We start from the raw sequence: 16,768 nt of genomic DNA on the forward strand, positions 1-16,768 counted from the left end.
TGTAATAGATATGAAGTTCGGGTAGAAGAAACTGATGATCCTATTAAGAAAATATGATTATTTTTTAGTTAATAAAATATTTATTATTATAAAGATAATTATTTGAATTCAAGGATGAAAAAAAAGAGAGAAAGTTTATTATGTAAATTATGAATAATAAAATATTAATTTTTTTAAATATAAATTCGGGACGTGACACTTTTCTTCGTGTAGTGACAGGTATATTTGGATCTACGACGATTGCAATTAATCTTCTATTAAGATCTTATCATCACGCTAGAGAGTATGACCATACGAGCCAAAGGAGAACGGATCGAAGATAAACGTCACCAAGTTTCCAAGAAGACATCCGTGCACACAATGAGTGCGTCGGCAACAGATCTATGCATCTTCACGCCCGTTTCCGTGACTTGTGATATGTTGGGGGACACAAAAAGATTCGGACGTCTAAATCCATTTCCACCCGTTTATAGCTGTAGATTTCAACGTTGGATCCGTCTGTCGCGGCCTGCAAATTACCGACAAGGAATGTTTTTGGAACCATGCGGAGGCGTGGAATTGAAACAGACACGTTAGTATCGTTCGTGGAAACCTACTGCGCCTCCAATATTGAAATCATGTGGAGTTGACCGACTGTTCTCTCGTCAGATCCCTCCCTAATCCAACACACAATCCAATCAATTTGATGCCCCACCCTACAAGGCATTGCGACACAGAAAAGTCCAAGTAGCTCTGACCGCGCCGTGGAACAGACGCTACGCCGTCCTAATGTCCCGTTCGATGTCATCTTCCCGTGGAGATCGGACCAGAGATCTGAGAACCTAGACATGCGAAGACCTTCAAGTCCGTGTCTCACATGGGATGCATCGTCCGGCAAATTGCAGAGAAATGAAGGCCTCTCTCTCTCTCTTTCCATCTCTGCCGTGGCGGTCTTTCCCCTTAGCGCATCCGCCGGGCAGTGGAAGTTTACTCCTCCCGATGCACGCCCACAAGAGACGCGACCCACCAACAGCAGGACAGCGTCCTGGGCAGCGGTACAGAGTGCGATGCCTTCTCTTTACGAGGGTCACGTTATTCCCATGGGAATGCGTCCCCCACTCTTCCTGTCTCTATTAAAGGGACCGCAGATGATACGCCACATAGGACCGGGCGACCGACTCATCACGACTTCAATACGCCGTCAAATCGGATTCCATTTCGTCGAACAGTTGGCGCACGCTTTTATCGTCTCTTACTGATCCCATGCTTTTGGTGTTGGCCTGGATGTGGATGGTCTTCCGCTCCCGTCGTCGCTGCGCGTTTGGCGAGGCATCAGCATCTCGTTCCCTTTCCCCACAAAAGAAATATCACCTCGGTCGGTACTTTTCCCGAACACGTGACCGGCAATAGCGGTCCGCGAGAGGGCAGAGCTACCAGGGCGGAGGAGGGTCTCCTCGCTGCAGCTTGCATCGCGTCTCTCCGTCCACCGCGCTGGGTTTGACCGTCCGTTGCAGCATTTACATTTGCAGCGCTCGAGGACGCGAACGCCCCGCGCCGAGTCATGTAGCCCCCACACTGCCCTTGTTAAACTAGTCTTCCTTTTGCCCTGCCCTCCACTGCACACGTGTCCACCTCCCACTCACCTCCATCTCTGTCGATACATATAGCTAAGCTTTCTATATATATGGCACGCCGAGACGCCTCTCACGCCATTTCGCCCAACGCGCATAGCAATCGATCTCGTCGTGGAGTGCCGATGGCCGTGCAAGCGCACAACCCCTCCAACGCTTTCGGCAGCCGATGAGCCGTCGACGCTTCTTCTCCCCTCTCTACCGTATGAGAAAGATTGGTCTTTGCTGCTCCTCACACACTCCCTCCTGCTACATAGCAGAGCAAGGCAGAGTACGCTCGATGACCTGCAGATGATGCGAGGCTACCGCGATCCCCTGCAATTCCAGAGCAACCTTGACCAAGGTGAGAGACCCATTCCGGCTCTCGATAAAGGACTGTGATGTGTGGTAATGGAATCGCTGACTGGGATTTGCTGTTGCAGGGCACGCCGGCAAGCAGCACCTGATGTTGACCAACGCCACGGTGTTCACCGATCCGCAGAGTGAGCTCACGTGCAATGCCTCCGGCTCCAGGAAGCGGGCGCGGGCGCGGGAGGAATCCATGCCGTCGCCTGTGCTCGCGCCTCAGTTCCGGGGCCCCAACTCAGCAACCGCTTCGCTGAACCCCGTCGGCGACAAGAACATATGCGGGGTTCTTCCCCAGTATCGGCTGCTCGAGTCCTCTGCCACCTCCACCAGCGACCGGTTTGTTTCGGCTTCACAAGCCGTCACCCCTCTCTTTCGTGATCTCATCTCCCTTATCTACCAGCAGACCGTGGAAATGGACGCCCTCGTCCGCCTGCAGGTATCATCTAATCCTTTCATGGATGTATTGGTTTGCTCGATTCTCGAGTTCTTTTCTTGACTGAATGATCGTGTATTATAGAACGAAAGACTGCGGACCGGACTGGAGGAGGCACGAAAGAGACACTGCCGAGTGTTCCTCTCGGCGATGGAGCAGCAGGTCACGAAGCGATTGATGGACAAGGAGGCCGAGTTGGAACGCGCCGTCCGGAGGAACGCGGAGTTGGAGGAGAAGGTGCGGCAGATGAGCGAAGAGAACCAGATCTGGTTCAGCATGGCCAAGAACAACGAGGCCGTCGTGAGCAGCCTGAAAGCCAGCTTGGGCCACGCCCTCCTCCAGAACGCCGCCGTGGCAGCCCGAGAAGGCTACGGCGACAGCAAGTCGACGCCTCTCGCGGCCGACGACGCGCACTCGTGCTGCTTCGAGGTGGAAGAAGACGACACCCGGTGGCGGATGATGTGCAGGGCGTGCCGGGGGACGGACGCCTGCTTCCTGCTTCTCCCCTGCAGGCACGTCAGCCTGTGCAAGGACTGCGAGCCGGAGGCGGACGCGTGTCCCGTCTGCGGCTCCGCTAAGAACGCCTGCGTCCAAGTCCGATTTGGTTCGTCTTAGCCTGAGTCTCCGGTTCATCCTCCGGTCGGACTAGTGAACCGGCGATGGAGTCATCAATTATGTCCATATCCTCTCTTGTGATGTAAACGGAGGAAGAAGCCTTCTCTCAGATGACGAGTCAAAGAAGGCGACCCGTCAGCGTAGTCGTTGAGCCTCAAACACATGAAAAGCTTGAATTCTTCTTCTTCTTCTTCTTCGTTTCTGCAATTGAACTGTGAAGAGGTGAAAGCTGAGGCCACGGCACGATTCAAGTTGTCACATGGATTCTCTTGCTAAATCTTCTCTCTTTTTTCTTCTTGGGGAAGGGCAGCTGACACGATCTGAATCTGATAACAGCATCCTGTGTCGAAGGATCAGTCGACTTGCCCTGCTTTATCCTTTGTAGCTTTTGGAAGTCTGGAGCTTTCTTTAATCCCTCCTGTTAGCTCTCTGCCTGTATGCGTTACTTGCACCATCCCATGGAATTCTTCTTGCCAATAATTACTACGTGTAGAAGAGGTGGAGATGTTTTGGGAGGAGGTGCCCCAGCAACTGGAGCTGCTGTCACGGTCTAAGTGTAGCTTTTGATGAGGAGCCGTCGTTAGTGTGATCCTGAGGTGAAGAAATGCTGTGTGCTCACATGTGCAGCATATTCCTTGCAAAACGTGATGTTGCAGATGGAAAAATTGGATGGGAGGAAGGAACAAGGAAAAGGAGAAAGAGCTTGTGAGGCTGTGAGCTTTCAGCTTTCGAGGTGCTCCATGATGCTCTCTCGCACAGCACTTCTTTTTCTTGGAGTCTTAGTGGGGTAGAGAACGCAGAGGATTGCAGACATGCACAGTGCAATGGGCATTCCCAAGGTATGTGCGGTCCGCAATTTAGATCCAATCTAAAACGAAGGCAGAACGACGAGATCTTCTCGGCATTATGAGTCCACCTCACCTTGTCGTGTTGACAGGGCGAACATGTTCCTCTCTTGCACGGTCGGGATGCAGAAGCCGGACGGCAGTAGGGCCTGCTTAAATGTGCATGTCCTTTTACACGAACATGACTCCTCCATGGCCGCTCCACCATCAATCATACGAGCGCTGCATCAACAGCTGTTCACGTATATCCACAGCAATTCCATATCTCCTTAGACCGAAGTGAGCGATTCGGCACGCGTCGACGCTCCTGCAAGCAGACAACGGCAGACTTGGCCCAAAAAAGAGAAGTCATCGGGGTGTTTTCTTCTTCTTCTTCTTTTGGGAGAACTCTTGATCACAAGTTGCTTTCAAGTATTCCACCGTCAATTACAGCTCGCCTTGTTCCTCTCTGTCTCTCTGTCTCTCTCTCTCTCTCTATCTGCATTTCAGAAAAGCATGCAGTCGCCTCCCTACTCGGAAGTCGGAACTCTGTTCGAAATGGGTGAAGCAATTATTGTCCTTGTTCACTGTTAGTCCTCAGATGTCCTCATCACCGTATTATCCATCGAATCCTGCAACTCTGTGGCCATTTTCAGGGAATTCCACCTGGCGTAGATGGATGAAGAATATGGCCGACTCATACATACTATTCTTTGAGGACATGAGATGAACTCAAAGCAAGCATCACGATTCAGATTTTGTTTACCTAGCAGACATTTTTTAGCATGGTAGTAACCGCGTTCTTCATCTGATGCTTTCTGGTTCTACCCATCCAGTTTTAGATTTCTCGAATGGAATCGGATTCAAATGGACAATACCTGCTTTACCTAAGAAAGAGCCGTGATTGATGTGAGATCATTTGCACCACTTGGTGCCTAAAGCATCCATTGATGCCTTCCTCACCTTTGTTTCTTAGCTTTTGGAAGAGGATTCCTCCATCTGCCCACTCCATGTCCGCTTGCTTCCCTTTTCCTTTCCGCTATTCTCAAACTTCGGATGTGACTCAGAGCTCTCACAGCTCCCTCACCAAAAGGCACATCAGCTCCCATATATAGGACAGCTTTTGGGGTGCAAAAGGGTGGCCATCTCACCTGGCTGATCTGAGTACACAGACATCTGCTGCACTCCAAATAAAAAGGTCATTTCCTATACTGCTTGTGATGTGTTCTTTGTCCTTTTCTAACGTTGCTAATTCAGCTCGGAGGTGGTGAGAGAAGAAGCAAATTAATGATGGCAGAGGTGTGAGGTCTCCATATTCATCGAACAAAGGCAATAGAATCCTCGATGCTTCATCATCACACTGTCCTGTCCTAAGACATCTTTTGAACAAGCTACTGCCATTTCCCAATCTTTTCTGCCAGTGCTCATGGTGAAGACAGTTCAAAGATGACAGAATTTTACCGTTCATTGGGTCAAGAGTAAAGCAGAAATGATATCAGTAGATTCTGATGGCTACAGGTGATGCAAAAGTCTTAGGATTGTGTTATCAGTCAGCATCACAGGAAACACAAGAATTCATGGCTTCGGCAAACATCAGCAGCTTAGGATGCCGCATAGACTGACAACTGTTTTAAGAGAGAGAGAGAGAGAGAGAGGTTTCTGGTACGGTCGTCCAAACCATCGAGGCGCGTACACACGCAAAGTGTTTTTGGCAGCAGAAACACCTGCGCCGAATCAAAAAAATGTTTTGGCTCGCGAAACAATGTACCGTATCACGTTCGCCGCGCAGGAACCGTGGGCTCCACAGACGGGCCCGGATCAGACCGAATCGTCATTCGTTCAGGTGAGGCGGGTAACACATGGGCGAGTCGTACGAAATAACCACTGCTCGTGAGGATTCGCTTCACCAAACCCACATCATTTCCTTTGTTTCACGCGGTACCGTTGACATGCACCGTCAGATGAGTTCGTGAAGTTCTATCTGGGACGCACTGTTATACGCGTAATAATTGTGCGTAAGAATAGGTCGTATAAGAACATACCATACCTAATGGAAACATCTTTTATTACTTATTTATATTTAGTTTGATTTCTTCCCCCTCCCTCCCTCCCTCTCATCTGCCACTTTCTTCGTCGGCCTTTTTCCCCAAACCCCCTTCCTCGTCCCGCCCACCTCCGCCGATCCGCCGCAATCTCTTCCTTCTCCGTCACCTCTGTTTTCCATTGAATCGGATCTTGATCTTGACCTCTTCGAGTGCTTCCACTGAACCTGGATATAGTTACGCCTTTGGCTATCCGAGATCGATCGCCCCTTCGAGAAACCCTCGTACGTCGTCCGCCGGTCCCACCGATGGAAGAACAGGTAATACCCGTCGCCCGATCGATCGTAGCTCTCCTAGTTTGAATACTTTTGTTCTTCTTTTGCTGTAAATATTGCCCCCTCTCCATTGGCCAATTAAGTCTATGATCGGTCATAACCATTGGATCGTGGAAGATAGCGATGCATGATTTTCTAGTAGTTTCTAGGGTTCTTCCAATGAAATTAGTCTACTGTGGAAGCTATTAGGAAGATGTCTGACAGAACAGAACGACACTACTTGATCGAGGATTCTTCGGATTATCGTTTGAGATTCATTCTGTATCCATTTGTTTCGATTTTGGCAAATGTGCTAAGATTTGATTGATCGCTAGTCGTCATTAGGCTTGTAGTTTATCTTGGTATGGATTGTCTGTTTGAATAGTTAGATGGTCGTATGACACCATGGAAGTTGTTGTTGGATGACCAGTTGATGATTGTAGAAGCTCTATTTATAGTCAGCATTCTATTGCAATTTATTACTTAAGTCGGTCTTTGATGTGTATGCAATTTTTATCTTTAGTCATTCTTTTCACTATATTTTTCAAGCTTGTGCAAGTGTTTAGATTCTTTAGAATCCCTCCATTGTCAACCATAGCACATTGCCTCTTGTCAATGTAAATTAGGTATTCTGTTGTGTTATTTTCATGTTCAACTTGATTGTATAAGCACAAAGTTCTTTACCTATTAGTAATTGGGCATAAATTGGTCAATGACCTACTCGAAGGTGTGGTTTTTAAGTATATGAATCACGTTAGTCAGACTTGGTAAGTGGACAACACATTATGCTCCATCCTGGAGGGGTGTCTAATATCTAGCAGATGTGGCATTCATCCTTGTGTTGTTTGATGATGAAAATTTGCAGATCATGTCAAAGCTGAGGTAGTGTATATAATAAGACTGGAAGCATGTTAAAAACACTTGAGGTTGCATGGTTAAGTCTTGTGGACAACAATTGACTTGGTTTTACCCATGGCCTACAGCCCAATTGGTGTTTACCACAATTGAGACTGCCCTGAAGCTATTATATAGTGAACCATGATCTACTAGGACTTGGTGGCATTTCTCTTAATACAGTAAAAAAAATCAGAAAATAAGGGCATGCTTATTACGATCATACAAAATATAGTCATTTCCTCTTTTAATAAGGCATATTAATGGGTTGAAGGTGAACAATACTTTTTGAACTTGGAACTGCATGGATCCTTTTGTAGAGTTTCGGATTCTTAAATAAATTTACTTTAGTGGATTAAGACCCCTATCCTTTTAGCTGTTGAGCTTGTGGACTTCTTAGTTGTGAAAGAATTTACATAACTGACCATGATTGGGCTTTAGCCTATCCTTGTGGAGATACTGCCCTTGAACTTTACCAGGTAATTAATATGTCTAGGTGGACACCGGCCCTCCATTATTTCCTGTAAAGAAAAGAGTGTAAACATACTGGCTTACCTATGTAGTAGTTGTTTTCTTATTCTAAAAAATGCTCTCTTTTTGAGCTAGTTTGGTTTTGAGGATTTCCATGTGTTCCTCTGAAAAATAATTGCAAAATATACTGAAGTGAATGAGAAACTGCCTCGAAATATGTTATTTCTTTCTTCCACTTCAAAAATGCAGTTCGATGTTGTTCTGTAGTTAAATTACAAATCATAACATGGTTCTTGTGATCCCATGCTCAGTTTAGCTACTAACTATGCCATTGTTTAACTTGTTATTTTGTGATGCCTGGTAGCTACATTGTATTGATGCATCACTTTATATTAGATATTGGTCAAATTGCTTTTACTCCTAATTTAGAGCATATTTAGCATGAGGAGTTCATAAATTATATCTGAAGCCTGTCATACAGATAGGCGAGTGACATGATGATGGACAGTTTATAACTTGCGGACATTTTTTTTTTTTTTGCGATCACAGCAGTATGTTGTTTGTTGTAAACTGGTTTGAATTAGGCAAAAAACTTAGTATTGTGCTAAAATGTGGCCCTTCTTTTAAGACTGTCTATTCATTCCCCTTGTGGCATTATAAGCTTTGTAAGTATAGCTTATTTCCCTACTTTTTGTTCATCTTTAGACTTGCTAATTCAACTTTGGTTTTGTGAATTAGTTCACTCTCAAACTATGGCATTACTTCTTTCAATTAGAATTTGGAAAAGCAAATTGTACCTTCGGTTTGTTTCCAGACGTGCATTTACTGTGCAGGCATCTCACCAACCCATTAATAGAAGCAGGCCGGACGGAAGCAGCAATCCATTACTCAAGGAGAAGGTAAGCAACCTATTTGATTCATTCAAATTGGCCCCATAATTACATTGCTCAGTATTTTTTGACTGTTTGCATCCTTATAAGCCTATCATTGCCGATGCCTTCATCCTTATAAGGGAGTCTAATAGTTTTGTCTAAGCCATACGATTGTAGCATGCTCGCCGATGATTAATGTCCCTGTAACCAACTGCATGGAAAGAAGATATAGTTACAAAAAGCGAAATCATGTAAGTATAACGAAACAAAACAAAACAAAACACTCGATTAGCAAATGAAAAGGGATAGCCCATACTCAAATGCATGCAAGCACCCGACTATAAGGCATGCCACTCGAGAATCCTAGACACTATCTCGGAGCTTCATCTGGGGTACGGAGGACTCTTCGTCAGCCATTTGGTCTGACGATGCCACGCTGGACTTCTGCTGACATTGACCAGCAGAGGAAAGGATGTGTCAGCTACTCGGTTGCTGAGATGCCAAGTCTTTTCTTTTACTGTACCTTTTTCTTCTTTTGTGTGTATGGGTGCGTTAGGCAAAGGCCAACAACTCAACGAATCGTCGTAGGTCATCGTAGGTCATATAAAAGATGTAATATGTTGCTGATACCAATGACAGACACTCTGAGAGAGAGAGAGAGAGAGAGAGAGAGAGAGAGGATGTAATATGTTTGGTGTGAGATGTGCATGACATATCTACGCCACACCCCTCCCTTATCAATAGCTTGTCTTCGCCAAAATGAGTAGCTTGTGGTGGTATTTTCCTTTGACCACGAAGACGACCTGTGTCGGTAAATTCCCATTCAACGCACACGTCTTTTATTGCTTCTGAGTCAATTTCTATTCCTTCAATTGTTTGTTTTGCTTATATTAATCCTGGGATATGGTATTGTCGGGCGTTCTTTGGCAAGATGTAGGTGAGTCTAGATTACTAAAAAACAACCACAACTTTCTCGTATGAGCAAGAAAATGATGCTTAGTGCACTTCTTTTCTTCTATAATAGATTTTTATGTTAAAAGAATAAAAACGACTTCTCTGTTGACCAACTTGGAATTGGTGTACATGGGTGAGTGGCAATGGAGGACATTGAACATGACTATTCATCAATTTATGGAAATATTAGTTGAAGTTTAGAGGTATCAATTTGCAATGAACTGCAATGGGGTTGGGAAACACAAGATAAACATATGATGAGGTCAGGTTTGGATCTCTGCCCCGAAGTGGAGGACTGAGATTGATTTGGTTTATTCCTTAAATAAAATAGGTTGTAAATTTTTCAAAAATACCAAGGTGAACCTTATCGAGCTAGCTGAATCGGATGTGGATGTAGAGATGAGTGCACTATACTTGTGGGGTAGCGGGGACATCGAGCCTCCTACGTTCAAGGTAGAATATATCCAAATCAGTGATGAGAATGAAAGTACAAAAATAAAGAGTAAAAGTGTATTTGACTTTTATCGTCACTCCTCGTTTATAGGGTTAGAATAGTATTAACATGACAACCGAGTTGGTCGAACTTTACTATTTCCCAACTCATGTATAGATAATTTATTAGAGGTGGATCTATTTTCCAATGTCGACACCAAGCCATGTCTCTCCCACGCGCATGTAAAAAGTGGTTACAGTCATTTTATATAACTAAATGGATAAAGGAGCAGAGATGAGGAACCTTAAAGTGTGTTGGAAGTCTGAAGGTGAAGTAATACTCGTAAAACAAGGGTCTTTGGGTGGGACAAGCAACGTTAGAACCAATGTCCTATTCTTACGAGCCTATGATTTGATTGGTAAATTAAAATTGATGTAGTTGGTTGGGTCAATCGGATCTAGATTCTGCTTCCTACCATGCTTATGTTGGCTCAAGAATTTGTAATTCTACCGTCAACATTCAATTCTTTGTTCATTGCCAAATCTAATGAATTTTTTTTTTCTACTACTTGATGTTAATAGTATACCATTTGAGATGACAATGCAATTAAAACTATTTGAGATGGGCTATTAATAAATATGCTGTTTTAAATAATTATGATGCAACAGTTGATTTATTGATAAAATAAATTTGTTTAGTTTAATGATATTTCGCATATGTAATCATATTTCAGCATCCACTCGACAAAGAGAACAAGAAAGTAAATGTAAAAAAATAAATATAACAGTTTATCAAAAATTACAAATCTCATTAAATATCTTGGAGATGAAAGTTTATTAATAAAAAAATATTTATTTTTAAAATATTATATTTTTCAAAAGAAAGACGATATCATATAGTTGATTTAATATTATTGTTTTTTATTTTTTATATATTTTTATATTCTTTTACTTGAATCTATTGACTAGAACTTTGTAAAGATTGCAGATCTTATTAAATATCTTAAGGATTCATCTCCAAGGATGAAAGCTTATTAGTAAAAAAATCATCAAAAGATGAAAACTATTTATCGAATTAAGTTAAAATATTATTTTCTTCAAAGGAAGGATGATATCATATAGTTGATTTAATGTAATTATATATATTTTTTAATTTTTTTTATCGTTGTACTTAATCTGGAACTTTGTAAAGGATCAATTAGTAAATTAAATTAAGTTATTCCCATCTTGTCTATCAATGGTATGAGACATGTTATTATATTCGGTATGATTTCATTGTCCATTTACAAAAAAAATTTAATTTTCATTTTGAAAATATTCTTTTCATCCTGCGACTATTCTACTTGGTCCAAAGCAAATATGATAATATCAAGTTTTATTTTCTATTATTATTATTATTATTATTATTATTATTATTATTATTATTATTTTCTATCCCTTGATGCAGAGAGAGCATGCGAAGACAATGAGCTTCTGGAGAAGGAAGAAACAGCCTCCAAGGAAACAGGTATGACACATTCATCCATCCCGATTGCTGACGTCACAAATTATTGTTGGTCGACCACGCGTTGAAAGTATGGCGCGTGTTCGGCTACCAGTGAAAAGGCCACCTACACCGTTAATCAAACCTCTCTTCCTCTCCCCTCCCTCCCCTCTCCTAACTTCCACTTTCAATCGCCAGTGGAGTTACTGGTGATAGTTGAGGTATAGCAGCAAAAAGGTTCAAGATTCGAGTGCAATTTTGTTGGTCAACCCTTAAACCCATTAGATATATTGGAACGGGTCCGAATCAAAGAAAATACCTAAAATTTGGACCCCACTTAATCCTACATATATATATCTATATATTGCTCAAATTAATATAAAGTATTTATGTACATAAACAATTGATCCTTTTTGAGATTAAGTAGTAGGAAAGAAAAGTGGGGTGGATGGATGGATGAAGGCAAACAAAGCAGGAAAAGATAACTGAAAACAAGAATCAAAGAATATATATATATATATATATATATATATATATATATATATATATAACAATGGATTGAGTGCTGATCCGACGCATGGCTGCACCAGTGGAGCCACTCGGCTAAGTGGGTTTCTTTGTCGTGGCGCAGTCATAAAACACGAGAGGCCGCCCTTCAATTGGTTGAAAGCACCGGGCATGCGACACGCGTGGCCGGATCACCGCTCCGAGGAAATTTCCATGGATAGAGAGGTATCGACGACGTCAAAAGGCCACGCATTTTGACTCGCCCTCGTCAAGTCCCATGAACGTCCACCACTCCCCTTTGCACCTGAGGCCTCCACGAGATGGTTCTCATGGGCATATGTACGAGGACATGCCTCGCCTCCAAGACATCCCTAAGCCTAATCTCCCGTTCCTTTCCCTTCTCTTGTGGACCGACACTTCGCTTGTCTGGTTCGTGAGTTGAAGAGAAAGCAGAGTGACGCTAAAGATGGGAGCCTCCGACGGACACCAGTCGTCTGCCATCGTTGAGACGGAGAGCGTCGGCAGCGACCAGGTGGGCTTCAGTGGCCCGCTCGATAAGCACGGCGGCGGCAGCAACCGTAAGAGTGCTCGCTTTAACCTCCCTCCCCCTCCCGCAGCCCCCGTCGACGGCGAGACCTTCTTGGAGATCACTCTCGACGTGACAGACGACAGCGTCGCGGTCCACAGCGTCAAGCCGGCAGCCGGTGGAGTGGGAGGGAAGGCGGAGGACCCGGAGGAGGTCTCGCTGCTGGTGCAGAAGCTGGAGCGGCAATCCGCGTCGTTCGGGTCGTCGGTGCTCCGCTCCGCGTCGTCGCGGATCCGGCAGGTGTCGCAGGAGCTCCGACAGCTTGCCTCGCTCACCAAGCGCCCGGCCGCGCCCCGGCTCGACCGGTCCAAGTCGGCCGCCGCCCACGCGCTCAAGGGCCTCAAGTTCATAACCAAGGCCAACGGCGCCGCCGGATGGCCAGCCGTCGAGAAGCGCTTCGACCGGCTCTCCGTCGACGGCGCCCTCCACCTCTCCCTCTTCGGCCAGTGCATAGGTACCGAACCTATCATCCTTCTTCTTCTTCGTCTTCTTTCACCTCTAACTTCTGAAAACACCCCAAAATGATGCAGGCATGAAGGAGTCGTCGGAGTTCGCGGGAGAGCTATTCGACGCACTAAAGAGGAGGAGAAGCATCACCGGAGACAAGATAACCAAGGCGGAGTTGAGGGAGTTCTGGGATCAAATCTCCGACCAAAGCTTCGATTCCCGCCTCCAGACCTTCTTCGACATGTACGTCGACTCCTCTATTTAACAAGTCCTCAACAACAGACTCACCATGTCTCTCGTTGATGTAAGCAGGGTGGACAAGGACTTGGACGGAAGGATCACAGAAGAGGAGGTCAAAGAGGTAGAGTAGAATTCGAAGGTCACTTCGATTCCTGTAGTTTCATGCACTGCGGTGGTAATGGTTCTCTACGTGATGATGGAACCTTGGCAGATCATATCGCTGAGTGCTTCGGCCAACAAGCTCTCCAAGATCCAAGAAAAGGCGGAAGAGTACGCCCGCCTCATCATGGAGGAATTGGACCCAGACAACGTCGGCTACATCGAGGTAAACGCCCATCGAGTTGCATCAACGAAGAAAACCGCCGTTAATGGCGATGAATGAGACGGTGTGGTTGACTGTGATCAGATATACAACCTGGAGATGCTGCTGGTGCAAGCGCCGAGCCAGTCGATGCAACTTGCGACGACCAACAGCCGCAACCTCAGTCAGCTGCTCAGCCAGAGGCTGAATCCGACGCAGGAGCGCAACCCGCTCAGGCGGTGGTACCAGCGGGCCAAGTACTTCATGGAGGACTACTGGCAGCGGGTATGGGTGGTGGTGCTGTGGCTCTGCGTCTGCGCCGCCCTCTTCGCCTGGAAGTTCGTGCAGTACCGCCGCCGCGCGGTGTACCACGTCATGGGCTACTGCGTTTGCGTCGCCAAAGGCGGCGCCGAGACACTCAAGTTCAACATGTCGCTCATCCTCCTCCCCGTCTGCCGCAACGCCCTCACCTGGCTTCGCACCAGGACGAAGCTCGGCAAGGTGCTCCCCTTCGACGACAGCCTCAGCTTCCACAAGGTATGTGAGACCGAGTGATACCAAACAACAGCTCGATCTCAACGTGAGAAGTGACTCGATCTCCGCGGACGCAGGTGATCGCGGCGGGCATCGCAGTGGGCTTGGGGCTGCACGCGATCGCGCACCTGACTTGCGACTTCCCGCGGCTGCTTCACGCGACGGACGCGGAGTACGAGCCGATGAAGCCCTTCTTCGGGGACGCCCGGCCGAGCGACTACTGGTGGTTCGTGAAGGGGACGGAGGGGTGGACGGGGGTGGCCATGGTGGTGCTGATGGCCGTGGCCTTCAATCTCGCCACCCCCTGGTTCCGCCGCGGCGCCATCAGCCTGCCCAAGCCCCTGCACCGCCTCACCGGCTACGACGCCTTCTGGTACTCCCACCACCTCTTCGTCATCGTCTACGTCCTCCTCGTCATCCACGGCTACTTCCTCTATCTCACCAAGAAATGGTACAAGAGAACGGTATGCACCTGCAAAGCCTCTGTTCATCTCATATCACGCCGCCGCTAACATCTATGGATGCCGCCATGGATGGCCAGACCTGGATGTATGTGGCGATCCCGGTGGTCCTCTACGCGAGCGAGCGGCTGACGAAGGTGATGAGGTCGAACATCCAAGTGGTGAAGATACTAAAGGTGGCGGTGTACCCGGGCAACGTGCTGGCTCTCCATGTATCCAAGCCACCGGGCTTCACGTACCGAAGCGGGCAGTACATCACCGTCAACTGCGCCGCTGTCTCCCCCTTCCAATGGTACGCATCCTATCTCATCGAACGATGATTATTGTGCCTCTGAATCAGCTTCTCTTACTTGTGTCTCTGAAACAGGCATCCGTTCTCCATCACGTCGGCTCCGCAAGACGACTACATCAGCGTCCACATACGGTCGGCGGGCGACTGGACCGGTCAGCTGATAGAGGTGTTCTCCAAGGTGTGGATTGCTTTGCCTGTTTCAGTGTAGGCGGCGAAGGCATTCCAAGATTGTGATGGTAACACGAGCTTGGGTTTTCGCAGGCGTGTCAGCCATCGACCGCTGGGAAAAGTGGGCGGCTGAGAGCTGACATCAATGACGGCAGCGACGATGGAGTGAGTCCAAGGTGAGTTGGAGGTCTCCGCCATGGGCAAGAAGGTATTTTTGGGGTGGTGGTGGGAGGACGATAAGAACGTATCGTTGACGAGCTGTTTGATGTTGTTACCACAGCTTCCCAAGAGTGCTAATCGACGGGCCATACGGCGCGCCGGCACAAGATTACGAGAAGTACGAGGTGGTGCTATTGGTGGGGCTGGCAATCGGCGCCACCCCCTTCATCAGCATCGTCAAGGACATCCTCAACAACATAAAGCAGCGGGACGTCGAGGAGGGCGGCGGCGGCCGGTCCTCGACGGAGGCGAACTCGTTCAGAACGCGACGGGCTTACTTCTACTGGGTGACACGGGAGCAGGACTCGTTCGAGTGGTTCAGGGGGGTGATGGACGAGGTGGCGGAGGCGGACGCGCAGGGCGTCATCGAGCTCCACAACTACTGCACCAGCGTGTACGAGGAGGGCGATGCCCGCGCCGCCCTCATCGCCATGCTGCAGTCCCTCAACCACGCCAAGCACGGGGTGGACGTGGTGGCGGGCACCCGCGTCAAGTCCCACTTCGCCCGCCCCAACTGGCGCAGTGTCTACAAGCGGATCGCGCTCAACCACCCCGACCAACGCATAGGTACGCGCTGGCCACTGAATTAAGGCAAGCCTACAAAACTTGGGACATCTCCAAATATGGTGTGGTTGCAGGTGTGTTCTACTGCGGTAAACCGACACTGGTGAAAGAGCTTCGGCAGCTGGCGCAGGATTTCTCGCACAAGACCACGACAAAGTTCGACTTCCACAAGGAGAACTTCTAAGCAAACGCACGCCAATAGTATTTTTACCTAACAGCCCAAGTTTAACTGCATAAGTCTGTTCTACCTACAAAAAAAAAAATAAAAATAAACAAAGGGCATCTTCATCAATCATTAAAGGCTTAACACTAGCGGACTTTTTTTTAAATTTGTTTAATATACTAGTCAATTTGCATCCCACTGCTATTTTAAATGAACATAATTAATATAGAAGTAATTTAGTTGATTTATTCATAAGATAAATTTGATCAGTCTAGAAATATTTAGTTGATTTATTTATAAGTTATCATATGTTAACATCAATTCAACGAAGAAAAATTTATCAATAAAAATTTCATCAAGAAAGAAAAACTGTTTCTAAATAAAGTCATAAATATTACTTAAAAATATCATAAATTTAATTTGATTCAATTTTATTTTATTTTTTATATTTAATATTTTACTTTTTTATTCTTATACCTAATTTATAAAAAAAAATCTAAAATATTATAATATATTAATTAAAAGATAAATTAATAAATTTTATTTTTTATGTGTAAAAATATTTTTATCATCCACTTGAGAAAATATACAAGCTAATTACATATTAACTCTTACAATTAGATCTCTTTAGTATGTCGAAATTTATATTTAAAAATTTTATATTAAAATTTTTATAATTATAAAAAATATTAAATCCTAATTACTCTAACGTCATCAATTTGACCAACGAAAGATTGTGCAAGAATAACACGAAAAATAATGACCAAAAAGATAATTTTAACATTCCAAATGAGGCATCTTCATCGACGAGAGGTGAAGCAAAAAACCTTACGTCGCACTAACGTAGATGTAAAGCAACGCGATGCCAATGCATATGCATGACCTCCCGCTGATGCAGATGCAAGACAACCATCGTCTTCATCCTCTTTCTCCTCTCCCTTTGCCTCACATCACGTCGTTACTCTCTCTACATCTGCGTCAATGAGATACAAAG

General features: G+C 45.8%; 2 protein-coding genes and 1 long non-coding RNA gene across 3 annotated transcripts; all 3 read left to right on the forward strand.

The window, feature by feature from the left end:
* Nucleotides 1–1,191: 1,191 nt before the first annotated feature.
* Nucleotides 1,192–3,203, forward strand: LOC135610413 (probable BOI-related E3 ubiquitin-protein ligase 2). The gene is made up of 3 exons (XM_065104900.1): nt 1,192–1,953; nt 2,033–2,394; nt 2,476–3,203. The coding sequence occupies exons 1-3, from the start codon at nt 1,902–1,904 to the stop codon at nt 3,004–3,006; spliced, it is 945 nt and encodes a 314-aa protein (XP_064960972.1). The 5' UTR covers nt 1,192–1,901; the 3' UTR covers nt 3,007–3,203.
* A 5,112-nt stretch (nt 3,204–8,315) lies between these two features.
* On the forward strand, nt 8,316–12,057 carry LOC135610424 (uncharacterized). The gene is made up of 3 exons (XR_010486120.1): nt 8,316–8,450; nt 11,257–11,316; nt 11,924–12,057. It is a non-coding gene; the product is annotated as an uncharacterized LOC135610424 (long non-coding RNA).
* A 54-nt stretch (nt 12,058–12,111) lies between these two features.
* Nucleotides 12,112–15,903, forward strand: LOC135610417 (respiratory burst oxidase homolog protein B-like). The gene is made up of 11 exons (XM_065104906.1): nt 12,112–12,839; nt 12,916–13,075; nt 13,145–13,193; nt 13,284–13,397; nt 13,479–13,910; nt 13,985–14,371; nt 14,449–14,660; nt 14,736–14,838; nt 14,922–15,004; nt 15,109–15,614; nt 15,686–15,903. Exons 1-11 carry the CDS (start codon nt 12,266–12,268, stop codon nt 15,793–15,795), a joined length of 2,730 nt encoding a protein of 909 aa, XP_064960978.1. The 5' UTR covers nt 12,112–12,265; the 3' UTR covers nt 15,796–15,903.
* Nucleotides 15,904–16,768: the final 865 nt, after the last annotated feature.

Source organism: Musa acuminata, chromosome BXJ1-2 (assembly GCF_036884655.1).
Source record: "Musa acuminata AAA Group cultivar baxijiao chromosome BXJ1-2, Cavendish_Baxijiao_AAA, whole genome shotgun sequence".
Classification (NCBI taxonomy): Eukaryota; Viridiplantae; Streptophyta; class Magnoliopsida; order Zingiberales; family Musaceae; genus Musa; species Musa acuminata.

What these genes read in the sequence shown, in the direction of transcription:
- LOC135610413 (XM_065104900.1), top strand. Translation starts at nt 1,902, where the DNA reads ATGATGCGAGGCTACCGCGATCCCCTGCAATTCCAGAGCAACCTTGAC. An exon ending in CCAGAGCAACCTTGACCAAG is followed by an intron (nt 1,954 to 2,032) that starts GTGAGAGACCCA and finishes TTGCTGTTGCAG; the next exon opens with GGCACGCCGGCAAGCAGCAC. An exon ending in ACGCCCTCGTCCGCCTGCAG is followed by an intron (nt 2,395 to 2,475) that starts GTATCATCTAAT and finishes CGTGTATTATAG; the next exon opens with AACGAAAGACTGCGGACCGG.
- LOC135610417 (XM_065104906.1), top strand. Translation starts at nt 12,266, where the DNA reads ATGGGAGCCTCCGACGGACACCAGTCGTCTGCCATCGTTGAGACGGAG. An exon ending in CAGAAGAGGAGGTCAAAGAG is followed by an intron (nt 13,194 to 13,283) that starts GTAGAGTAGAAT and finishes GAACCTTGGCAG; the next exon opens with ATCATATCGCTGAGTGCTTC. An exon ending in GCTGTCTCCCCCTTCCAATG is followed by an intron (nt 14,661 to 14,735) that starts GTACGCATCCTA and finishes TCTCTGAAACAG; the next exon opens with GCATCCGTTCTCCATCACGT.